Source organism: Acartia tonsa, chromosome 9 (assembly GCF_053477335.1).
Source record: "Acartia tonsa isolate MP-2025a chromosome 9, ASM5347733v1, whole genome shotgun sequence".
In the NCBI taxonomy this organism is placed as follows: Eukaryota; Metazoa; Arthropoda; class Copepoda; order Calanoida; family Acartiidae; genus Acartia; species Acartia tonsa.
Genome location: NC_137268.1, coordinates 11539519 through 11566729, shown reverse-complemented (window position 1 = coordinate 11566729; position 27211 = coordinate 11539519). Strand labels below are relative to the sequence as shown.

The 27211-nt window shown below is 29.9% G+C and overlaps 1 protein-coding gene across 1 annotated transcript in view; it reads left to right on the top strand.

Annotated features, from left to right (window-relative positions):
* The first annotated feature begins 457 nt into the window (after positions 1–457).
* LOC145328221 (uncharacterized) overlaps positions 458–27211 on the top strand; it is a 38246-nt gene continuing 11492 nt past the window's right edge. Inside the window, exons 1-15 of the mRNA XM_080171823.1 lie at positions 458–754; positions 2797–2828; positions 3876–3924; positions 4676–4749; positions 5080–5143; positions 5416–5533; positions 6078–6116; positions 6478–6552; positions 9732–9795; positions 13977–14015; positions 15053–15134; positions 17931–17972; positions 19782–19826; positions 22125–22157; positions 24548–24629. Coding sequence (XP_080027949.1) covers positions 651–754; positions 2797–2828; positions 3876–3924; positions 4676–4749; positions 5080–5143; positions 5416–5533; positions 6078–6116; positions 6478–6552; positions 9732–9795; positions 13977–14015; positions 15053–15134; positions 17931–17972; positions 19782–19826; positions 22125–22157; positions 24548–24629 — 942 coding nt within the window. The 5' untranslated portion in view covers positions 458–650. The remainder of the gene's footprint in view (positions 755–2796; positions 2829–3875; positions 3925–4675; positions 4750–5079; positions 5144–5415; positions 5534–6077; positions 6117–6477; positions 6553–9731; positions 9796–13976; positions 14016–15052; positions 15135–17930; positions 17973–19781; positions 19827–22124; positions 22158–24547; positions 24630–27211) is intronic.

Below are 27211 nucleotides of genomic sequence, written 5' to 3'. Positions count from 1 at the left end.
GTCCCCAAAGTTTTATAATGTTATTTGTTGGCTCAACAACTTTGGGGACTTTATTAAGTTTAAGATTACGTAGTTCATTAAGCTGAGTGTCCAAACGTTTCTTCAACCACTAATTATAATCTACAAGAGTTGTAATTTTGTAAATCAACATTAGGGACGTACATCAATTTATCGGATATTGTCTTATCCCTTTAGATCCCTGGCTTCCTCTCTTATTCAATGTCTATTGGTTTTAATTCAAGGATGACAACATCCAAGGAGTTGCTATGCTTTGCTGAATTATACCTTATTGTTACATGCATAATCATGTCGAGTTTAAAATCGATAGGCCAATTTTAACATGCATTGAATAAGTTAACGATTAGAGCTTCGCTTTAACACAATTTTTGTTGTAAAATCATGGGGTGATGAAAGTGCACCCTATAAAACTCCATAAAATCAAATAAAAGATAAGGCCGTAAAAAGTGAGTAACACTGATATTAAATACATTCAATATAAACATTTCTTACTCATCAGACACATTTTTTTAAAACCAATATTGTCTTTAGTATGACACATACCTAGTATACAAGAATGTGTTGATAGTTTAAACGAAGAATATTATTTGAATTGAATCATAGTGAATTATAGTGAAGTATCAAATATCACAATGAAAATAATTTTACTTTTTCTAGCAGTTTTATTTGAATCTCATGGACTTCCAACTTATAGTGATAATAATTTTGCTTTCAATTCTACAAGAAATGTTAAAAGGTAAGTTTTATTAAACATGATTGACAACATCCATAAATGAAAGCTTAATAACACATGCTTTTAATATAAATGAAACTCTATATAAGCATTATCAGAAAGTCGTGTATGTTCATTTTAAAAATTATACTTTATTAGGTTTTTTAGAAAATATTTTTGTATCCTAGAATATCCTATTAAATCGTTGTTTATATTCGTTTTTTTTGGCTGTCTGGTTTAAAGAACTTTAATGGACGTTGGGATCCTTGTTTCTCTATCCTTATAGTAAAGTAATAGGATCTCTGTCTGTCTGTGTGTACTGAAGGATCTCGCTAACCGCTGAATTGATATGGATCTAATTTCCAGTGTAACTTCTCATAGGTCCAGGGCAAGTTTATAATTATTTTGGGGGAGGGTAACACCACCCTCCGAGAGAAATCACCAAAAATAAAAAAATACTAATAGCGCCATCAATCATACATTTAGATATTTTTTTGTAAACAGCTGATCTTAACATTACGTACCACTAGAGGCCTCTAGGGGTGTATCCGCTAGTTTTTTATAAAAATAAAATTGGAAGGTAAAAGTATATTTGTGTGAATGTGTAATTATTCAGAAAATTTGGTTTTAACTTTATATTCCTTCTTTTAAAAATCATCTCACATTTCTTTAGTGGCAAAGTTTTTATAGGAAAGTTTCAAATTTTAACAGTTTAAACTTTGAAAATTGAGATTTACAACTGACTAACTGGGCAAGATTCCTCGAAACAACGAGTGGACCACAAAATCCAACCCTATTATATCAACTTCTAGCTATAACCCTGCGGGGCTCTTATAACCCTTCCATAACCATGCATGACCATAATCATAAAAATATGATCATTAGGTCTACTTTTAGTTTTAGCGAAATTGCAAAAAAAATCTAAAGAATACAGCCTATTAGTATTGTTTTCTTGAAGGGAATAAATATAGATGTCCTTGTTTATCCGTTTTTTGTTGGTGGTGATATTATTAAGTAGATTCTTTAAGTCGCGAATGATTTTCCAGGAAAATGTGTTTTGATTAAATACCGTCCGCTTGCTGTCGATTTTCAGCTTCAAATCTTTTACTAATAGACTGTAAAAATTGTTTAAAACAGTTGTCATGTCAGACGCATCTCGTGTTAATGACTGGTTATTAACCAAAATTGATAAATAATATCTAATGATAGAGAAAATTAATGCAAAATAGAAATGCATTGCTTAGTTTAATGAAAAATAAGACCAATTAATTTAAGTAACCATGATAAATAAACTTTTGCACTAAAAGAAGTCTTCTATATTTTCCCCAGAGAACTAGGGGTGTGGAAACATTAAAGCTAAGAACACCATTAATTTTCTCTAGCTTGGTGTTGGGTCATCTTAGCAATGTTTATTAAAGCAATGTTTTTTTTTATAGTTCAATAAAAGGTTTATAATTATTTTGGGGTGGTTACCTACATCCTCCCAAGAGAAATCAACCCTTGAAAAAAAAATAAACACAAAAATCTTCTAAGTTTAAACAGGGAAACATAAAATGACGAAGTTCAAATAAAAGAGTAATCAATTTGACAATTTTAAAATTTTCAACTGTTTTTACAGACTTACGGACTTGCCTTAAGTGTAGAAAACTTGTTATTTACAACTGAAATTTTTTTTTTTTGTATTTTTGCTGACTGAAAGCCACACTTTTCTTTTGTGCTAAGTGATTCATATTATACCACTCTTTGAATTCATAATTTTTACTTCTATCTTTATCAAAAGAGAAAGAGATAAGTAGATGTAAATTCTGTCTGAAAAAAGTTTAAAGAATAAGAGTTATTTTTATCATATTAGACAGCTTTCCGCGAATAGAAAAACTAAAAATTATAAGATTGATTTAGCCAAGTTTTGTTAGCCCCTTGTTTTTAACATTTTTAATATTTGTTGCTATACAATAAATATATTTTTTTTAAATAAAAAATCTTCCAAATCACAAAAAAATCTTCGACAAAATTGAGTTTATAACTTACATATCCCTTTTTCCTTTTCATTATTCTGTATTTTGCAGGGAAGCCGAGGAGAATATTAAGCAGGCTCCAGGTAACAAATCTAATTTAGAAAACTTTAAAAATAATTTCAAATTTTGTTTTTCATCTTTAGCTAGAGAGTAAGAAAATTATTCATGAAACATTATGTTGGCTTTCCCTTTAAGTACTTTTAGAGCGCTAAACCTCCCACCCCCTTAAAAAATAGTAGCAACTCTATAAAAATACCATAAAGTCTTTTTGTCGTTTTCAAACATGATGCTTTTTGCCTTTTTTGTTTCATATAATATAATTTTCAACATTATCTTTAAAATCTAGATTCCTATGACCAATAGGTATATTAAAATTAATTCTTAAATTTATTTGATAAATTTAATTTCTGTAATTAATTAAGGTGGAGGTACTTTGTGCTAAAATTCCGTAAAGGTGTGTGAGTTTTAATGCTTAAAACAGTAGTAGAACGATAAAATTTATGTTAATAAAATTTGTCTATAGTTCTTTTCAAGAAGGAATACACATATTTAGTGAATATTATCGTTCTACTACTGTTTTAAGCCTTAAAACTCACACCTTTACGGAATCTTAGCACAACTTACCTCCCCCTTATTGGATAGATGTATTATACGGATTTTTTTACCTATACTTCCAAATAACTTCAAATGCGTTGTTATTAATAGAGACTTTGCTATTATGGATGTTGTCATCCTTGTTTTATCCAGAACTTTTGTCAACATCCATTTTTTCTAGGGAAAATTAGATGTGGGGAAAATGAATATTTGATATTGAATGACTGTTGTTTGCTACCGATACATATTTCGTCACTTCATCTTATTAAACTTTCAAAAGAATAACAAAATAACAACATTTGAATAGAAACAAGGGTAATGATTCCATAATGAGTGCAGCTTCAAATATAAATTTTTTTGAAGTAAACCAAAACATTGTCATATAGCATTATAAAAGTTAGCCCTCTAAAGGCTTTAGATACTTTTGCATTAAACGATGCATAAAAGAATACATCTTCAAATCACAAATAATAATACAAGAACAGAAAAAAGGTTTTGCTTACATTGCATTGATTTGAAATATTTTCTATGTTTAGGTGCGAATTCCAGAGCTTCAAATATTAAAATCATTGACAGATATCCAAGGCATATTATCATAGAAATTGTTACTAGAGACTGAAATCTAAGAATAAAGTAGCCTAAAACCATCCTAGAACCTATATGAAAATTCCCCAAAATGAAGATCTCATTGGTTATTGAATTATTAAGATTCATAAAAAAAACTAATTTAATTATTACGAGATCTTTGCTTTAAGACAAAATGTAATACTTTAGATGAAAATAATAGGAGAGAAAGTAATTTATGCCAAACAAGACCCTTAAACTTTCTAGAATCAATGCAGTTTTTTGCGGCCTAAGATTCTAAAAAGACGCGTAGCACAGGGTGCTGCCTGCGGCAGGGTTGCAGTCTCCAAGTTTGGCTTAGGCTTAATGAGGCTGGTAAAAGTTGATAGTTGGTGAGGGTGGCTGCGGCTGAGGCTAATTTGGAGGCTTAACAGATCTATAGTATAGATGTATATACAGACAACTAGCTCCCTTTCTTTTTCAAAGACCTTATTCGGCTGCTTCTAAACTATTTTTGCTACTTGGCTGTGATAATATAAGCGACATTGGTTTATTTGCAATGACCCAATATAAAGGTTTATAAGGTTGATGCGATGGGGAGATACAGTTATTTAACCCTTTCTCTCTCTAGTGTTTTACTCTAATGTAGGCTTAATTAACTGCGTTGCTAACAATTAGACTATTAGTTGGCTTATGTAATCCTCGCGGATAAATGCGGCAACCAAACTCTGACTTTAAGAGTTAATTTAATATGATAATACTAAACTATCAGTGGACGCTCTGGAACAACACCTAGCATTATCCTCAAACCTGGGAGACAATTCAATTTTAACTGTTCTTCAACTGGTAAGTTTTCTATTTTTTAGTATCAAAGCTACGCTACTTATAGTCTAAGTTTTAAACTAGTAACTGTGTCCTTAGCATCTAGTTGCTCTGTATTCGAAGTCAACAACCAACCAAAGACTAAGATCTTTAAAGAATAGCCTAAAACCTCTGTGACCTATTGGAGAACTCAACTATATATTTTGGATAGATCCTTATGCCGCAATAATTGATGGTTCCAAAATCTTTAAAAACTTATGGAAGAGAGGGAGCTTATTTTGCACCCCCCTAATAGTTGGGTAAGAATAATTTAGACTAGTGTTATTCATATATGTTTACTTAATTAATATTTAGAGGAGTGGTTTCTATGCATGTGGAAGTCACCTCTGGCTGACGATCCTTGTATCATTACTAAAAGGTATGCATCATGGATAAATTAAAACTGAAAAATTAATTATCTTAATTGTCAAGTTCTAAAAATGTAAGAATGAGCTTAAACAGTACATATCCTGTATCTAAACAGATTTGCTACAAATGTATATTTACAATTTTATTTTGACATACAAGTTTATATTCTGATTATTCAGTTCTGACAATCTTCAAATGTTAATGTTCGTTTGTACTACCGTTTCAGAGCTTCGCTTTTATGAAAGTTTGCATCCTTGTTTTGTAAAATTATTTTTTCTTCAGAAAAACTGTGGATCAATGTGGAATTGGGTTTGGGGATTTCTCAATCAGACGCATGCAAAATGGGAACCTAAGAACATGCTCAATTTCTGGAACATTGGATCCTAGCCTCAATTTAGAGGTAATTCCCGTTTAGCGTAAAATAATACCTTTCTACCTTAGTACAAGATTTATAAACAAAAATGTTTAGGTAAATTTTATTGGTAAAGCTATTCTATAACTTACTTGTCTGCCTATCCGTCTTTCTGAACAGCTATGGAGAAACGTGATATTCTCGGCTCCTATTAAAGATATAAAGATGAATCTTTTGGTGAAGAATCCTATGACCTATTTGCATCCAGTCTATACATTGTTTTGTCTGTCTGTCAGTCATTTATGCTTGGAGAGTTTTTTGATTTTTCTCTGGGAAAAATAAATTTACTTGATTTGCATCAAAGCTATAAAGCAGAAATTGTTGTGAAGTTTCCGTGATTCAGTAATCTAATTCAACTTGAAATAGCCAAATATTGTATATTTCGTTTGGGTTAAACACGGGTATGTCTGGGATTAAACCAAGCAAACTCCTAACTTATTGCAATCAACTTTTATTGGCGAACTGTAAAATGTGTAAAATATTAAAATATCAATTTAGTCTTACTTTAATATATACTTCCTTCTTGTTTTAGGGATTATGGAATTGTGACTTTCAAGCCAATGAAGATAAGGTCTTTCATATCTAAAAATCAATACAAATAATTTTAACAAGGATTACAACATACATAAGTAGCGAAGGACAACAATCTTTGATTCGATTACGAAAGAGGTCATGTAAAGAGAACAATCAAGAATAAATTTATTAATAGGGAAATTCACGAAACCTTTTACATGTATTGATATTTTATATATTTAATATTTATTGGACAGGTCGTTGATTTAGTGGGAGGGGAGGGGATGGGTCGTAGATGGGATGTATCTTTATTTCAGCCAGCTTCGAGTATCACTTTATGAGAGTACATGAAGATCTGGTACAACATCCCAGTAATAATGTATTAATTTGTTGAATTTGATATGAAAACATGTACTCAGAGTCCGAAGTATGTTGATGCACAAGAATTCTTTGCTTTGGAACTCGTCAAACAACCAACAATCAGATTTTCTCATGTAAGTCTTGTGTGATATACGGACGGGCGTTCCATGGTTTTAATTGTAGAGAAGCTTTGCTTCTAAGCCCAACAACAACGGAGATTTATATTTACAAGTTTATTGGTCTAAAGTTTTAACAAAACTGATATTATTATCAAAAATAATTAGTTTAGGTCAATTTCGATATAAAAAGACTAGCGGATACGCCCCTAGAAGCATCTAGGGGCACTTTATTTAAGGTAGGAGGAGGAAAAGTCGACCTCATCCCATTTAAAATTTGAGTTTCAAAAAGAAAAAAAAATATTTTTTGGGGGGAGGGGGGTGAAGACACCCTCCCCCAAAACAGTTTCAAACCTTTCCAGGACCTATAAGAAGCTTCATTGTAAAGGAGAACAAAATCAGTTCAGCAGTTAGCCATATCCTTCAGTACAGACAAAAAACGCTTACTACCTTATATAAAAGGATTCCTTCCCAAATACACAATGGTTATGCAAAAATTATGATTTCTTAAAATAGGTAATTTGTACTATATATTTATTTTCCAGAGGTAGTTGCGCAACTACCCTTACTATAGGTCTGTTCGCTACATGCATAGAATCTCTATAAGCAACTAATTACAAAACTCAATGTCTCCATCATAATCTTAAAAATATTCTTAAAGAAACTTTGAAGGCAGTTGAATAATTGTAAGTGTTTGGTTTTCTTATTTTGTTTATTCCCTAAAAGGTTGAAACATGTATTGCTTTATATATTTTTCTTCTATTACAAAAATTCGTTCTGTATGGGTATAGTGCTTTTATAATAGTAACAGGATGTCTGTCATTGTATTTGTGTTTTGCGAAGAATCTAGCTGCTGAACCAATACAGCTTTTTGGTGAATAGTTACACCCTTCTATGAGGAATCACCCATTTAAAAAAAATTATTATATTGAAAATGGAGACTACTAGGGGCGCATCCGCTAGAAAATATAAAAAAAACATTATTTTTTTCCTGTATTAAAATAGATTAAAAAATCTGGCTGTTCTTTTTCTGGCAGCTTCATATCTACAAAAACAACATCTAAATCTATGTTAGCGGTGAAACCGCTAGAAAATTCTAAATTCAAGTTACAAAGAAACTTTGAACTATATTAAATTATTTCTTATTCAAAATTATGAGAATTTTGAAGGAAGTATAGTGGCCATTTAAGACATAACATTGAATTTTAACTACCAAGATATGGAACTAAATTGTCTACTCAAATGTCTATGTTTTAGCATAAATTTTATAATTTTAGAAGATTCTTGATGTTTCAACAAGAATGACAACAAAAGTTAACATTTTATAAGATTTTTTAGTAGTACAAATTATCCTTTTTTTCAACATAGACATTTGTTCACTAGAAATATAATTTCTCATAGCGTTATGGAACAGCCAAACGTATATCCTATATCTTAATATTTTACCATAAAAGAATTTTAAAAGTCTTCAAAATAAATATAAAAAATCTTCCAGTTTAACTATTGAATTGAGACTTGAATATAGAAGTAAAGTAGGAGGAAGTTTTCAACTACTAGTCACATAAATTTCAGGATTTAGCGGATATAAATATTTGCGAATTTCTTATAGTGAAAAAAAGTATTTTTGATTCTTAATTTAGGTTAGGTTAAGTAATGGTTAGTAGAGCCTCCTATAGGAATAGTACTCCGTAAAGAAGGGCCCAAAAGGGTTAGAGTAACCACCAGGAGCTAAATAATTAAAATTCAATTCCATTTAAAAATGAAATAGAGGGTTCGGTGCATGGCCAAGAAATAGATTTTAGTAAAAGCATTGCAATATATGTATTTACATATCTAGTATGGTTTTATAAACAGTTGAATTTAAATAGAATTTTATGTATTTATTAAATTTATCCTAAATTATTTTCAACAAATTTAAAGAACCTCGGTTTATACCTAAATTCCTGATAAATTTGATAGACAGAAATCTCTTAAACTTTCAACTTTACATACAAGATCTTATTTCAAATAGATATAGGCTTAGTACCATCATTCAAATGTAGAAAAAGTATTTTTTCTTTTAAACAAAATATTGTTGGAGTGTTTTTAGGCTATTTGCTAAGCTGTTAATTTATATAAATAAAATTAACTTTAACACGTATCCCGTAATGCTAAGGACGTTAAAAATTTACTACTGCTGGTAGGGTAGCAAATCCTCTAATATATGTTCTATAGGCGCAGTTTTCTAAGATGCACAATAAGAACTTCCAACAAATGTTCTCGAAATCAAATGCTTTCTTTTAAAACTATATGTCAATGATATATACATTATACAATTTAGACTAATTTAAATTTGTTGTATTTTAAGAAATATTTGAATAATCACGAAACCTTTAACTTAACAATTATGAGAAGTTAAAATATATCAGTATACAATCAAAGGCTTTTGTTAAATCGAACAACCAACGAATATCGTACATAGCTACCAACCCTAGTGACATACAATTAAATGAAACTATTCTATATCAGTAGAAAATTGAAAGTTGAACAATGTAGTTTTGGATGACCTGTTTTAAGCCCTAACGTTTTACATAACTGCCAAACTTTTTGTGGGTAAATCCTTGGAACCGACTGGAGGGCAATAGAACTCCCCCTTGGGCCTCAACCTTAAATCCAGCTTTTATTTTCACCTTTTTGCCGTAATAGATGTCCAACTTACCTTTAATCAAAAGAAAATAAGCCAAATTTACAAAATAAGCATTAAAAATACGTTTCAAAAAGGTTGTTTTAATTTTCTTTTTTAGGAGGTTAATCCGTTTTGTAATTTGAATAAAACCATTTGATTACTTTAAACGGGTTTTGAAAAAGTGTAACTACCATAAAAGAACACAGAGACAAATGCCAAAAGAAAAAGAGAGTAGAAATTTTAAAAAGACAAAAGAGTCTTACAAAAAAACATGTACAGTTAAGGAGCCCTTTGAACAAATGATAAAGTTCAATGTTGATCATTGTTTGATGTATAATAATTTTGAAAAGTTTGAACCAAATAGTTTCACTTGTATAGAAGACTTTTATGCATTGAAGAAAAAGATGGGTGATTGGGAATTGTTTGTCTATATAGCTTCAGCCCCCCCCCCCCCCCTTTTTTTTTCAATGCAAATGCTTCAATGTATAAAATGATATAAATTCTATTATTATATTATTATCTATATTTTTAGACGAGCAGCTCTGGATCAGTATCTCAAAATGGAGAACAACAGTTTTACGAAACAGATGAAATAGGCAAAAATAAACATTGTTGCTAAATCTCTATAATAAAGAATCAGGATGTATGTGCGTCTGTACCGAAGGATCTCGCTAACTGCTGAACAGTTATGGTTCTCCTATACAATATAGCTCCTCATAGGTATTGGAAAGGTTTATAACAATTTTGGTGGAGGGTACCACCACCCTCCCAAGATAAATCTTTTTAAAATCTAATTTTAAAATAAATAAAATTGAGGGGAGGGCCTATAAGTAGCAAAAAAATGTCCAATGTCCAATGTCCCCTACCTCACTAGTTTATAATTCTGAAATTCTATGTCATGGACAGTTTCAGTATGATTTAAGTAGCGAAGATATCTTAAATTGACTATGTTAGGCTAGTATAGTTTATCCTGTCATATACATAAAGTAATAAGGGTTTTGTATGAAGCTAATATTTCAATAACTACAAAACCGATTGGGTTCTCTACTTAAAGTAACCTTTATATAGGTCAAGTGCTGGTTTAAGGCTATTTTAAGTCTGGAGTTGGTTTTAATTAACTCACTGCCTCTTTAAATACAAAGCCCCTTGACGCTAGGGGCGTAGCTGCAAGTTCATTTATATGGAACGGCTTTCTCCTCAGCTTTTTTGAAAAGCTGCCATTAATGTCATCCTTATTAAAATAATATGTAAGGAATCGATACATTATTACTTGGATGTTTCGCCAGATTTTTATGCACTCTGATAAAGTGATGCTCGCAACTGGCTAAAATTACTTCCCTCCAATCCTACTGGATGAAAGAATTGACTAATAAATGAGGTACAGTCTAGCAAGCAAAATTGACGACAAATTTTCCCTGTCAATATATCCACGTATATCATATATCCATTATAAAGGCTTATTTTATTTTTAAAATCAAATCTTTATTCCAATGATTATGAAAAATAGCTTAAAACCATCCCAACACTCAAATAAAATAGCCTAAAACCGCCTTGGACACTTTGTGAAGTTTCCCTAAATTCGTTTAGTAGTTGAAATCTTATGCTATAGCATAAAAAATCTTACTACTTTATATCATAGATTTATTTATGCATAGCCTATTTTAATCTTTTCCTGTCCTGTTTTTTTCTTAATCCTTATTTCTTATTTCTTATCCCTGACTGAGCTGTGTTATAAGAGCCAAGCTTTGAAACTGTTGGATTTAAAAAGATTTTACATGATAAACTTTTAAGCCATGCAAAGTAAATTTAAGCCTTTTACAAACTTTGATATTCCTCAACACCTAGTTTGAACCACTTTTTAGCAGTGAACCTACTCTAATAGCTTTCATACTGATTTTCATCAAATTTCTTTCTTTTGCTTTCTTTCCCATGCTTTCATTTTTGGCTTTCTCTCCCTCTTTCTCTTTCTCTTTCTCTCTCTCTCTATCCTCTCTTTAAATCTTTTAAATTAGCTTAAAACTGTCCGTATGAGCCCAAGACTTAAATCTGATAATATGACCTAAAACTATCATCACAGTAGCTATGTAAAGCTTATTTGGAGACAAAAAACTTACTATTTTACATTATGCTAGCGGTTGTGCCCCTAGCATCTAACACAGGATTTGTGTGAAAGTTACTTAAAAAAGAGAACCCATTTAGTTCAGTAATTATTAAGACCATAAGCTTAAAAAAACCTTTTTACTTTATATAATAGGATACTAACATCAACCTAAAAGGGATCTTATTACTAACATGGGTTACTGTTTAACTTTGTAAAGTTTAAAACATTTAAACAACTGTTTCAACATAACCATACAGTAACACAATTTTATTATTATACCATTATTTAATTTATATATTTATGTTTAGTGTTTACTTAGTGAGAACTTTGCTTTATTGGATAAAATCGTCAAATTTTCTTATGGATTAATCTATAAAGCGTTGTGAGACGTCACCGAAACTGTCCCAATTTTGTATAACTTTTGCGGAACAAGTTCCAATTACGTCATATTTTTCTTTCCCGAAAAAGAGAAGGGGGAAAGAAAAAAAAGGGAAGGGGGGAAGAAAAAAGAGATGGGAGAAAAGGGGGTTTTCCCCATCTCTTTTGAAGAGATTTTCTTCCCCCCCTCCCTTTTTCGGGAAAGAAAAATATGACGTAATTGGAACTTGTTCCGCAAAAGTTATACAAAATTGGGACAGTTTCGGTGACGTCCGTTGTGAGTAAGGACGGACACGCCTTTATTGTGGAAATACTTTGTTTCTAAAAGGAAAGTCATCGTTTCCACTAAAGTCCCTTAATTACCATCCCCTCTCGTATTTTGGAAGTAATATGGAGGAGGTTAATTTTTGTGTTTGTTTATTACTTTAGGTTAGGTTAGGTTAGGTTATATTGGGCACTGGGTAGCCCCGCAGGGTTGGGGCATCATAGGTGTAAGCCACGCAGAGTTAAGGCCCCGCAAGGGTTAGGCTTAGAACCCCTTCCCTCATTTTATTTTATTTTTTGGATAAGAATGGAGGGGTCCAGTGCACGAGTGGCATTTAGAGGGAAAGCCTCGGGGAGGCAAAGAGCTAAAAGACTGATTCTATCATATATATAAATACTAAAGTAACCAGACATAATTAAATTAAATGTTTTATCTTTATTACATCAAAGTTTTAATTTTATTTAGCATTACTTTTCTTTTTATCTATATCTTACCAGTATTGAATCGAAGAACAATTATGCCCATTGGTAGCGAATAATAAATGGACAAGCAGACAAAGTAATGTATAGAGAAGAGGTTCAGCTGTCATAAAAAAATTTAAAAAATGATGAGAGATATAGTGAAAAATAAGAAAAGCTTGACCGATAAACTAACGAACCAAGTGAATTATATACTGGATGCTCAATAGTCTATGGAATCTTCATCAAAACTTCAGCTGTCTATCTGAAATTAAACCAGCCAAGTAAATCACATTAAAGCCATAGCGTTACGGATGGATTGACTTACTGATGGACGGACAGACAAAGTTAATTATAGAATAGGTTACTAATAAGGACAATTATACCCATAATTAGCGCAGCACTACAAGTTAACGATAACGTGTATGAAAATAAAACAATGAACTCTTATTGTCAAAGATAAAGAAGAAGTTGGTAAAAGTATGTCTTAAAAAGAATTAAGATAAACTGTAAATAAATAAAAGAACATAAAAAATAGGAAATCTTGTACAAATAAGTACTAATATGTGACATATGGACTTACAGACTGATTAACGTTATAGAGACATATTTATTCTAAAATAGTTGCGCTACTGGAAGTATAAAAAAACAAGGATGACAACATCCATAAAAGCGAAGCACTGAAACGGTAGGACAAACGGACATAAACACTTGAATAGTGTCAGAACTGAATAATCATAATATAAATTCATAATGGTCAAAGCAAAATTGTAAGTAAAGAAGGTGTATCAACTTTTTCACTTTTTATTTAAGATAGCTAGCCGGCTCTTTTAGTAAGTAGTAGATGTAAAATTTTTCATAGAATTCAGATATGCAATCGGTTTTTTTGTAGACCTCTTATTTTTGAAGTAATTTTTAATTTGACACCTTACTTTTAAAATTCTGTTAAGTAATTATTGAAAAAAATCTATTTTGTTAACCTCGGATTAATCAAAACTTTGAAATTAAAAATATCCTCTCACAGGCATAAAAAGTATGTGTTCATATATACAACTTCTTTGTAAAAAAAACTGCTTGATTCAGGATAATGTTTATGGACATACTTACATTTTTAGGACTTAATTATAGAGTTGCTTCGCTTATTACATTATACTTTGTTGTCCCAGGAATCAATATACCAAAAATCAGATCAATCAGATGATTAGTTCACATAAAAATTTGTTGTTAAAAGAGTAAAGAAATCAACATGTTTAAAATGGACGTACGGACATTTTGGTAATGATTATAGAGTTGCTACGCTTTCTAGATCGTACCTAACTACTATAGGAATCACCATGCAAAATTTGAAATCGATAGGACAATTCTAACATGCCTAAATTAATGAAAAAAGCTATCCGTTACGGACGAACGTACGAACGTACGGACGGACGGACGGACGTACGGACGGACCGACCCTAATTATAGAAAAGCTTCGCTTTTAATAATAATAAATAACGCAATGATAACTGAAAATAATTAGAAAATTGCCAATAAATCACTAGATATCATGCACGAATGTTTTATTTTAATTTCTAGAGTTTACCTGTGAAGCTTCCAATGGATACCCAGCCCCAGGAATATACCTTACATTATAGATAGATAGATAGATAGATAGATAGATAGATAGATAGATAGATAGATAGATAGATAGATAGATAGATAGATAGATAGATAGATAGATAGATAGATAGATAGATAGATAGATAGATAGATAGATAGATAGATAGATAGATAGATAGATAGATAGATAGATAGATAGATAGATAGATAGATAGATAGATAGATAGATAGATAGATAGATAGATAGATAGATAGATAGATAGATAGATAGATAGATAGATAGATAGATAGATAGATAGATAGATAGATAGATAGATAGATAGATAGATAGATAGATAGATAGATAGATAGATAGATAGATAGATAGATAGATAGATAGATAGATAGATAGATAGATAGATAGATAGATAGATAGATAGATAGATAGATAGATAGATAGATAGATAGATAGATAGATAGATAGATAGATAGATAGATAGATAGATAGATAGATAGATAGATAATTAGATAAATAGATAGATAGATAGATAGATAGATAGATAGATAGATAGATAGATAGATAGATAGATAGATAGATAGATAGATAGATAGATAGATAGATAGATAGATAGATAGATAGATAAATAAATAGATAGATAGAAAGATAGATAAATTAAGAGATAGATGAAGAGATAGATGAAGAGATAGATGGATGAAGAGATAGATGAAGAGATAGATAGATAGACAGTTACATATTAAAGACAAATTTATCCATGTATTAGTATTTTGTAACATTAAGATTTATGTAAGGAGAAAAAAAATATTAACGAATTAGCATAAAAATACGTTTCTAGCTCTCTAAAGACTGATCATTAAACAGATGATAAAAAAAACAGATAGGTACGTAGAGTAAAGTAAATAGGACAAGTAATTATTAGAAAGGAACGTTTGTATATTGCTAGAAATAAAAAAAGAATGATTAAATTACAGAACAGACGGACTGGGAAAAAAAAACAATAATGACTTAAAAATTCTGCAAAAAAAAGTATATAATTTAAGGATTGACTTTTCAGAGGTTGTTTGGTTTATTAATGATGTTCAAATTGATTTCCGCAGGGATGAACAATTTTCAATAGTCCACACGGACGGGCCGAGGTAAAAAGTTTTTTTAGTAGCGAAGCTACTCTACAAATACTCGAATCTCTTCTGTATATGTTTTGCCTTGAAATTGAAAAAATATTTACGTTTTACTATTTTATTAGTAGCGGAGTTACTCTATAATTCGAAATATCGGTCCGTCTGTCCGTCCGTCTGTTAGAGACAAAGTGGGGGAAACGTGATTTTCTCGGCTCCTATAAAAGATAGAAAGCTGAAATTTTAAGTGAAGATTCCTGTGACTTATGCGCATCAAATCTATACATTGTTTTGTCCATCTGTTTGTTAATTTAGGGGTGCTAGATCGTTTACTAGATTTTTTTGTTTTTGTAATTTTCTCGGCTCCTTTTCAGGACAGACGACTGAAATTTTCAGAGATAAAGTAAATTTGCATCCAACATATTTTTAATAAGTTTCATTAAGATTTATATAATGATTGGTATGCTAGATCGATTCCTAGTTTTTCTTTCAAGTTTTCATAATTATCTCAACTACTGTTCAAGATAAACGTGTGGAATTTTTGTTGTCATCCTTGTTATAATCTGAAATTGGGTAAACAAACCCCCAGGTTTTAACAAGACTTTAACTTCAACTTTTAGAAATTCAGTATTTTTTGTAATTATTTAAATTAATTTAAAAAATAAATGCAATAGAAAGAGTTGCTGCTTAAATGAATCCAATTGTATAAATAACCTATATTTCTTCACGAAAAATGTGTTATAAGCTTGTCAGAGCAAGATTTGACAATGCAGTTCTTTTGGACAATTTTGAAAGGTTTTACCCAATACTAATACAGTCAAATATTTGAGTCAGAAGGTCAAGTGCAGTAGCTTACAGGGAGGGAGGGGATAGTGGACTGTAAATGACAATGGTACCCTCAGTTTTATAACAAAATGTTTCGTTTTCTTGCCTATAAAACTATGGGTACTTTCATCAAATCTTGATTGGATGCTTTCTAACTAGTAATCAACAGAAGCGGCAATTTTGTTTATCATCATTAAGGGTGTATATCCATTTATTACACATTTTTTTATGCCTTCAGACCCCTCAATAAGATCAACATTTAACACGGTGCACCAAATATATAAAATGTATTTTTTAAATGTGCTTAAGGACTTGAAGTTTGAAATCAATAGGACAATTTTGACATTAATGAAAAGAGCTATCTATTAGAGTAGCTTCGTTTCTAAAATCATGTACTACTGACACAATTAAATAATGGGCCTAGAGTCAGGGGTTTTAAGGGATAAGACAATGGACGATAAATTGTTAGTTGAAGTTTCAACATTTCCAGTTTGTACTTCCTAATCAAGATCTAATAAACACCTACAGGTTTTATTAGCTAACATATGCGAGAGCGTGTTGATTAAATTTTAGGGGACTTTTTTTCCCTGGCCGAAAGTATAAAATAACGTTAGTGTGCCCCCACTTCTGCATATTATCATATCTCATTATTGTTTCATATTCGCAAAACAAAATCAGCAAATTAAGCAGAAGTTTACTTGTGAGGTGAAAGGAGAAAGTCGCTCCATAAAATTTCTGACGTCATAAAAATGAGGGATGAGGAGAGGAAGAATGGGAGAGAAAACCCTTGAAGAAGAGACGTATAATCCCATATTTTTATGAAGTCACATGCAGATATTTTGAGCGACTTTCTCCTTTCATCTGATAAAGGTGAAGCAAAATCGGATGGGGTAATAATTTGTGCTTTAATGTATAGATCTTATTATATGATAATAGGAATTCTGAGGGCTCTAAAGGGATAATACAATTGCCGATAAATCTAAGTACATTCCTAACGATAATACATAAAATTACCCCTTTTGTAGATTACAAATAGGGGTTGAAGCGTTTGAACACTCAACTTAATAAACCAACCATTCAAAATTTAATAAAAGTCCCAAAAGTTGTTATAAAACATTGGGGACTAGTATAATAAACAGCCCAATATCCCCATCTTCATGTTAATAATGTGATACAAATGCGGAAGTAAATACACACCTCCCCTGTGAGATTTTGTCTGAGGGCTACAAATCAGTAAATTAGATTAGTCCATATAAAGTCAGGAATAAATTGATATTAAAAAATTCCCTTCCAAGGACTTAAACAAAGCTTCTTTGTAAAGGATAACTTTTTTGGTTGAGTGATTTGTAAGATTTCTCGGTACAAACAAACAGACAAACATCCTGTTACTTTTTTATAAGTATTATCTTAAAGATGATTGAACTTGGAATGAAACTGTTAAAGAGTATATACACAAATGACGTCATAAAGTACAAATGACCAATGATAGGCAAATACACAGAGTAAATGGCAGGCCAGTGTACATTTTAATTGACTAATGGTAGGCCAGTATGATGTTATTTTTATAGACACTATAAAAAGCTTAAGTTGAAATCCTATACTCCCTGTGGTCCTCTCTATTACATATATCTGTGATTTGATCTCTTATAATAAGATAAGAGAACAAATATATAAAGTGGATCAAATATAATTATTTTATTTACCATTTTTTTCCTTTTTTGATACTTTTCTTATTTTTGTTATTTCATTTATCAGAAAAGGTCTTAAATTTCACTTCATTTAGAAAGCAGCATTTAGAGCCTGTAAAAATGACGTCATACTTTACATTATTAAAGATTAGAAATTAGCCAAAAAAAATTGGTATTGGACAACTACTAGTACAAAATGGATTTGCATTCTGTAGTGTCTTGTGAATTACTTAGAAGTAAAACTACTGGAAAGTTTCTTAATTCGATATTTTGACTTTATTATTATTTGCTTTGTGCTTTTTAGGGAATCTTCAGCCAAACGATATTATATACAACAAACAATCAGGTAAGAATTTTTTTTTAACGAATAAAAAAACTAGGGATCTAAAGGGATGGTCGATAAATTGTTCACATTCTCAATGATAATACACAAAAATACCCCTTCTGGAGATTAGAATGTATGTAAGTTTTGTTTGCAAGGGCCTTAGGGGCTAACATAACTTGTATTAATTTGTTGAAATTTTAGGGATGTAATTGTCATGTTTTTATAATCTCCAAAACTAAAATTTTTTTTTCGATAATTGTATGTTACTTGTCTATCTAATTTTCATTTTAATTTGACTTTTATCCTTGTACATTTATAATAATGAGTTAATGCAATGGCCTTAATTAATTCTGAGTTCAATACTTCAAAAAATCTCCCAAAGTTTTAAAACAAAAATTATCAAAAAATGTTTTTGAAGATTTTTCTATCCATTAGAAGATTTTTGAAGTATTGAACTTTGGTTAATTAATCTACTATTTAAAATGTTTGCAATTTAATTTATCCGAGGACAATTAATAAGAAAAATATTCTGCCATCTTATGTAAGTGGGGTTATATTTTTTCTGGGGCATATCTCTTAGGAGGATTGATCCACAATTACTGCAAAAAGCCAGTAACCTTTCGGTACCAAAAACAAGATTTTCTGTAAATTATGAAGAAATAGACAAAGCGGTCTGCGAGATCTTAATAGACACATATGAACAAACGTATATACAAATCTGTCAGACAGACAGACACTGCGACATCCCATCCCTTTTATATAATAAAAGGCTAGAATCATTATGCGTGTCTCTGAATTTTATATTACAAAACAAATTAATCTGTCTAAATTAAAATTAAAATAGATCCGCCAGAAAATTCAAATGAATTATTGTTAAATTTGTACATCTTTTATTTTTTTTATAATAATTTCGAAGAGAAAGTTTTTCGTTTTTTTTGTTAAACAAGCGCGATCCATTTACTTTTATATAGGTTCTTATTTTAAAATATCTATAATACAAAGTAGCTTGATGTCTGTTCGTCCGTCTGAAGCTTAAGATCTCGGTAACCACTGAACCGTCTACTCTTCAGAGTATACCTACTGGTCCTGTAGTGGTTTTAGGCTATTTTCTTGGACAAACAAATCCTTTTTCTCACTCTTTTTAATTTCAATTTCAATGATTGCATCAAAATAATTATTTGCATTATTAAATAGTAGTTAACTAGTTCAATTTCCGTTAAAATATCTTTTTCAATTTAGTTAATAAGAAAAATAACTTCTTCATATTATTAAACCATAATTTTATTATAATTATCAATCGCATCATATTATAGACAGCTTTCCACTGATATTAAACGAAAAATTATAAGATTCAAACCAGTTTTGTAATCCCCGAGGTTCCAAAGGCCACATTTGAAAAATCATTTTATTTATAATTTAGTAGCATAGCTACTTTAAAATGTATTCTGTCTGTACATATTAATTACTTTAGAAAACGTTCAAAATTTTATAAAAAAAAGTGCTTAAATAATGACTTTGTTACGTAATAAAAAACAGGAAAAATCTTCGCTTTTAAAGAATTTTCAAATAATTAATTTTCCAGTATGGCTTCAAAATTATTAAAATCCGCTGGATTAGAACCGGTTCTCAGTATTACTGAAAATCATGTATTGTATGGTATTACAGACAATTTTCAAAGAAAATTCAAGTAAAATCATAATATTGATACCAGTTTTGTTAGCCCGGACCTTCTGCCATCGAAGCTAATAAAACTGGTTCTAATGTTATATTTTTTCATTTTACTATCCGCGGAAAGCTGTCTATAATACGATGCTATAAATCACTATTTAGATACAAAGCTGGTATTAAAGAGAATGGAAAGAAGATAAGTTGCAGGTTGGATTTCATTTCAAAACAAGATTGACAACATCCATAAGTAGCAAATAACATTGATGGACTAGCAGATAAAGTGAGTTATATTCTCTATAGAAAAAAAAGAGTTTACTTTATGCTCCTTGGCATAGCTATCTTCACCTAAAAAATCTAACTTATATTATAAATAGCAACCGAGAAAATCATATTCCCAATAGCGATATGGACTGACTGACGGATAGTGGAAATGAATTATAGAGTAACTTTTAGTAAGATAGATTATATGTCACAATCAAGTAAGACCTAGTGGTCGGTCAGTATATTTAGAATCATCTGAGATATTCTTTTTATGACGTTTTTTGGATCAACTTAAAACTTCACTTACCTCATTTTATGAATCATGTCCTCCTTCGTCTGTAGATAAATAAGTTTAATTCCCAATAGAATATAGTCCTTTTTTAATTCATCCATCTAGTGTTTCACCATTTTATTTTTAACATCTGTTCTGTTTTATTGGTTTTACTAGCGGTTACGCCCCTAAAGATCTCTAGGAGAAGTATGGGTTAATTCACCATCCCTTTTCTTAGTTTTATTTTTTAAAAGAAAGGAAAAAAGTTATTTTGGGGGGGTTGATAATTTTTTCTAGGGGTTATTTCTATTAGAAGTGATATGGTACCCTCCCCCAAAATATTTTTTTTCTTCCTAGTTCCTATAAAAATCTATACTATAAAGGAAAAACATATCGGTTTAGTAGTTAGCGAGATCATTTGGGACAAACAGTCTGACATATTGATACTTTTATGTAGGGAAAATATATTGAAGAATGCTATGTTTTTCTGACATATTTAAAGCAGTTTGAATTTAACAAAGCACTTGATCCATTGTTGCAGCAAAAACACTAAATTTTGTACCTACATCCACAGTCATTTTATAAAATTGATTTATTTGATCATCTAAATCAACCCCTCGTATTAGATTCAATAGCGATATGAAATAAAGAAACTTCAAAGCACTTAAAGTTCTAAATGCGCATGATTATAATATGCGCTTGAATAGGGGCCACCCCCACCCCTCCACAATAACTAACTATTAAATACGAATGTATACATGTATTTTAACCAAAATATATTGATTACTTGTTTTTTACATTGGTACACATAAAATGAGAAATTGATATGATAAATAATATCCCTAGACAGAAAAAAGGCATATTTATATAATGATTAGAGAAAGAAATGCCAACATTTTAGTAGCGCAGCTTCTCTATATTTGTAATGCGTCTCCAACACTCTAAACAACTTCATTTTACAGTGCAAATAAGGCAATAAAACGCGTACTGTAGACCTTTTTGTGTAATTGTACATAAATTTTACTTCAATTTGAGTGAATGAACTATCGTTAAGAAGTTAAAAATTATGTTAAGCTATACAGACTAACATAAGTAGAAAAGAAAGTATGTGTTAGGATCGAGTTTGAGAGAGAGAGATAGAGAGGGAGAGAGAGAGATAGAGAGGGAGAGAGAGAGAGAGAGAGAGAGAGAGAGAGAGAGAGAGAGAGAGAGAGAGAGAGAGAGAGAGAGAGAGACGGAAATGGAAAGAGAAAGTTTTATGGCCAGAGTAGAGATAGAAGATAAAAAGAATCATAAAAAGTACATATCATGATAAGAAAGAGAAGCGAAACAACTAAAGAAGGAATCATAGAGTAGCTTTGCTACCAAAGAAAACCATATATACATGTGAAGAAACATTAAAGATGGATGTATTTAGCTTCACATGAATGCAAATTATTCAAGCAACTACCAAGTTGACAACCAACAATTTTTCAACAAAAAACGTATTAAATGGGATTTTTAGAAGCGAAGCTACTCTATATGTAAACATGTCTTAATGTCTCTATTTTTATAGCTATCCCTTTATTACACTATTTATACACTATTTATTTCTTACAATTGTACCTTAAGAATTAGCACATATTATTACGGTTGTGGTTTTGGCCAATACTTGGCATAAATGATTTGTATATAAACATTGATTTTTTTACAAGATGAACTGATAAGTAAATGTAACCAATTTTCTAAAATACGAAACTAGATGTGTTTAAGTACGCTACAGAACTGGTTTTTGATTGCCTAATACTAATAGTGTGCTGTACCTGTTATTAATAAAGAAAAATATAATATCTAAATAATATGATAAACAATCATGTTTCATGGTTGAATAATTAGAAATATTTAGTAAAACATCTTTTAATTTTTGCATTTTTTTATATATTTTTTTTTATCTTAATATTTTTTTTTATTTTTTTAACTTTTTCTTTTTTCAGAGGTAGACAGATTGATGATGAAAGTAACATCAGGGAGACAATATGCTTCACTATTCTAACATTTAATTATCACAGATAAACTTTACCAAAATCTACAATCTAATTTGAATGTACTCTGAAAAGTATAACTGTTCTCAGCTTTATACAACAGGAAGGTTATTTGCACAATACACATTTAATGACCATAGGCAAACTTTACCAAAATCTACAATTTATTTTGATTGTACTTTGAAAAGTATAACTGTTTTCAGCTTTATACAACAGGAAGGTTATTTGCACAATACACATTTAATGACCATAGGCAAACTTTACCAAAATCTACGATTTAATTTGATTGTACTCTGAATAGTATAACTGTTCTCAGCTTTATGCAACAGGAATGTTATTTGCACAATACACATTTAATAACCATAGGCAAACTTTACCAAAATCTACAATTTGTTTTGATTGTACTCTGAAAAGTATGACTGTTCTCAGCTTCATGCAACAGGAAGATTATTGGAACAATAAGTATTTAATGAGCATAGTCAAACTTTACTAAATTGTGCCATATATTTTGAATCTTCTCAAAATTTATAACCATTCTTTTATCATTAATTGCAAGGGTTGTTTTTTATTGCTTAGTATGATTTTTCAATATCAATATTTAACTTTTTAATTTTTAAAAATCTATTTTTTTGTAATTTTTTAAAAGTTCCTAGGTTTGCATGAAATTTTGGTAGACTTTTTTCAATCATTTTATCACTTAAAAATCTAAGAAAATTTTTAAAAATTCTTCATTAATAGTAAAGTTATTGAGTAATTATCATACACAGAAAGACGTATCTTTTGATTGAGCATTAATACTTTACATACATACATATACATACATTAGTGGTCCTACTTATAATATTCATAATCAATGAAAAGTTATGTGTTCTATAAACCTTGTCTAAAAATTTGAGTGATGTAATTCCCAATATTTTCCTTACATATTTATTTTTAATAAGCTTACATTATAAACATAGAATTTAGGCCAGTTTGTCAGAAAGTGACAATAGATTTGTCTTTCAATAATTTGAAACTGATATCTTTCTTTGAAACTTGGCCAAATTGTTTTTGCTACATTTCATGTGGGGAAGCAAATCTACAATTAATAACCAAACAAAGACCAATAAAAATCTGACATTTTTCAAGGTGGAGGGACTTCATTGAAATTTTAGGTTCAGTTGATTAAATAATTAGAAGCTAGTGTTTAAAAAATGTTTTCATGTTAATTTTACATTTCTAGAAGCATAAATAAAATATATGAAGAGTTTTAAATTAAACCATTGGAACTAAATTGCAGACCAAAAATAAAAACATTACAGAGAGTATCTTTCATACAAAAATTTGATATGTACTGGATAGATTTTATGATTGTTTGTTTTTCTGGACATCTGATGCACTTTGCACCAGTTTTACAAATACATTAGGAGAAATTTATTCAGAAAAATTATTATAATATAAGATTTTACTGTTAATACTGGGATAAACTAAAATGGCTTCTTTATTATAGCAATGCTTGCTTTGGTTCGTAAAGTTTAGACAGGGTTGGAAATCTGGCATGGATGGAAATCTGGAAATCTGGTAAAACATTATTGTCACACACTAATTAATTTATTGTAATTTTTCTATCAACATTTTATCCACCAATCAAACAAAACTACCAGAACCTATTTTCTACCATACAAGTCTATCTAAAAATAGAACAGATTTATGTTTACAAATTTATATATCCTTTTATATTAGTTTTACAGATATTTTGTCTCTATCTCTGAGTATGAACTTATTATTTTAGAAGGCTCTTTAGTTCTATTTGTCTTTACAAATTAAAGAGAAAAACACAAGAGTTTATTTGACAATTGCATTTTTATAAATACAATATAACAAAAATATTTATATTAAATAAAGTAAATTCCATCCATGAATAAAATTAAAGGATTAAGCTAGTAACCATGAAAGTTTGACAAATTGAATAATTTTTTGTACAAAATCATGAATTTCTTCACTTTTTGTTATACAAAAATTTATGAGATAAATTTTGTTATGAAAAATGAAAATAAACTAACCCTTCCAAAAAACAATAAAGAAATTCTAAGGTAACTAAGTGGAAGAATAGATTGATATTTTTTACAATGACTGATAAACTTTTAGTCAAATGGCATCAAATCAAAAGTTTTTCAGGGCAAAATTCATTGAAAAAAATTAGTGTCAGAGGCTAAAAAAAAGCTATTTTATTTCCTGTTATTTGTTGTTAAGAGAATTCCTGCTTATGATGTTATTACTATTTCTCTTTTTTTAACCCCTAGTTTAATTTAAAGTATTTTATTTTTCAAATTAAATCATTTGTTGGCTTCAGCTGTTGTGAATCATTTGTGAATGCATCTTGTACTGGTGAATAGTGAGGAATACAATGAGAAGAACAGTTTCTACCTGTATATCAGTCCACAACCAGTTGACAGAACTGAACCTATTTCAACACAGGAAAAAAGTCATTTTGTTATAATTGTAAAATATTTTTTTTAGTTGAAATAAGCTATTCATGTTAAGGTAAAATTGCAAACATTTTAGGATACTTGTCATAACCTTATTTTTCTGAGATCAAAACAACAGAATATTGAAATTTACTTGATGTAGATTAAAACTAGGACTCATTTACATTAGTTTCAAAAATTTAATGTTCTTGTTGTGGTCACTTGTTTATAGAGGTTGTATAGTATCTTATATTACACTAGCAGCTGTGTACCTAGCATCTAGGGTCTTTGAAAGATAATGGAAAGGCCAAAAAAGCCTAAAACTAACCCAAGACTTTAATCTGAAATAAAATAGCCTGAAGACATTACAGGACCTAAGTTAAGCTTACATAAAATCGGATTGGCAGTTATTGACATATTAAAGTAATATGTATAGAGTGATAAATAGCTATGAAACCATTTTCTTTTTCAAAGACCCCTGACGCTGCAGAAGGTTGTTTATCGATAAAAATTTTGCTTTCTCACTTAGCTGCTAGAAAGCTCATAAGCTGTCATTGGAATAAGATTTGAAGGAACTTTACTTATTAATCAAAACCACCTTATAGTTTGGTATAAGGATTTGGGGGACCTTTATTATTAATTAAAGTCATGTGACCTAATGTACAAGAGTTAAAACAATTAAATCAAAAGATTTTAGTGTAAAACTATTTGTAAATAAGAGTATAAGAATAAGATATTGTTATCAACGACAAAAATAAATGTTTTGCCTAATTTTTGTAAAAAATTAAAGCATATTTATCATTTAAAATCAATGCTATCTTTTTAAAAGTGTTTCCATTAATTTGATTGTGTTTTGTAAGCAAAACCTGTTTTTTATTATTTATACTGTGTAATTTTATTTGAATATTTAATTCAAAGATAGCAATCTAAAAACAAAAATAACCTAAGATGAATGTCGGAATTTTCTTATTAAACATAGTAATGTATATATAATTACAATAGTAAGACCTTGAAAATAAGCAAAAAATTATTATATGATAATTATCAGTAAATCTAACAGAATTTAAACGTAATTATTAAAAAGCTAGCTTCAAAAAATAATAATACATTTTTTATTCAAATGCTATAGTACATTCTAACAAGGATGATGATATCAAGTTTAGCAACATTTAACAATTATGTCTTTCAAAAATCAGTTGATTTATTGCATGAAATATTGAAAATGTATATAGCAATTTACAGATTTTTATGATTTTCAGGAATTTAAAATAATTACATTCATTTGGTAACTGTAAAAGGAGAGTATAGCATGTATAGTGTCATAAATGAGCTACAATTTGAAATAATTTACATAAATTTATTAGGATGTAATATCCTTTTATAAAAGGCAAATACAGATTGATTTTAATTACAAGTTCATTGAAAAAAAATCCGGACTTTCTGATGGATAGACAAAGTGAATTATAGAGTAGCTTCGCTACTAAATATGACATATACACAGATATGCGCTCTGGTTCAGTTCACATTGCTATGGACAGTTAAACTATTTAGGAAAGTTGTAAGGAAGAAAGTTATCTATCTAGTACTAAGATAAAGATTTAAAAGCCTCCTAAAAAAAGAAATATATTTTTAAAAACAAATTAAATCTATAGTGCTGTTAACTTGAACTTTAATATTGTTATTATAAAAAATGGAAATAATCTCTACTTTCCGAAATAATTGTACTCAAGACAGCTTGTAATGAAATTACTATCCAGATTTTTACGATTTTATAATTTTTTGACAACGCCAAAATTGTTTTTTTTTTACTTTATTAATTTTAAGATATATGCATTATCTATAAAGGACAAACACAAATACATAATAAATTTTATAGTTAGGGTATTGTTTCTAAAAATGAAAAACCCTGTATAAAACTCAGCCATTTTAGAGTCTAAGCTGTCAAATTTCTTGAGCAATGGGATTGTGTTGGTAGGTCTTTGAGATAGTTCTATATAGTCATGTACCCTTGCTCCCTCTATTCTCTAACTTTATTATTGACATCTTAAGCTTCAGTGAAAAACACTCTTACTTCTTTATATAATAGGATTTCATCTTAAGAATGTAAAATTTAAACTTTTGGTTTTATAAAGAATAAGAAAGAGAAAATACCTGAAAAAACAGCGTGACAGACAGAATAAACAAGAATTAAATGTGATATTTAACTACTCCAAAATTAAGTTAAATGAAGCTACAATTAAGCTTCTCAACCGTGGACTAAACTTTGCAGTTAAAGGCCCTGCACCAACAAAGTCTGGGATAAGAACTGATTGTAGAATGTTTAACAGAAGATGCTTATGGAAAGAAAAAATGTGGGACAACAATCAAGGCAATTATACACCACAATTATTCAAAGAAGAAAAAACAAGTATGCCCACAGAACCAACGCCTAGATACTTAACAGGATTCCTTAACACAGTTGAATCAAACATCTGCAACAGACATAACTGGAACACAGATCTCCTTAAACTAGCAAGAAGAAACATTACAGAACAAGAATACACTGCTTTACTCAACCTACAACAACTCCAGCACGACCAAAAAATTATTATT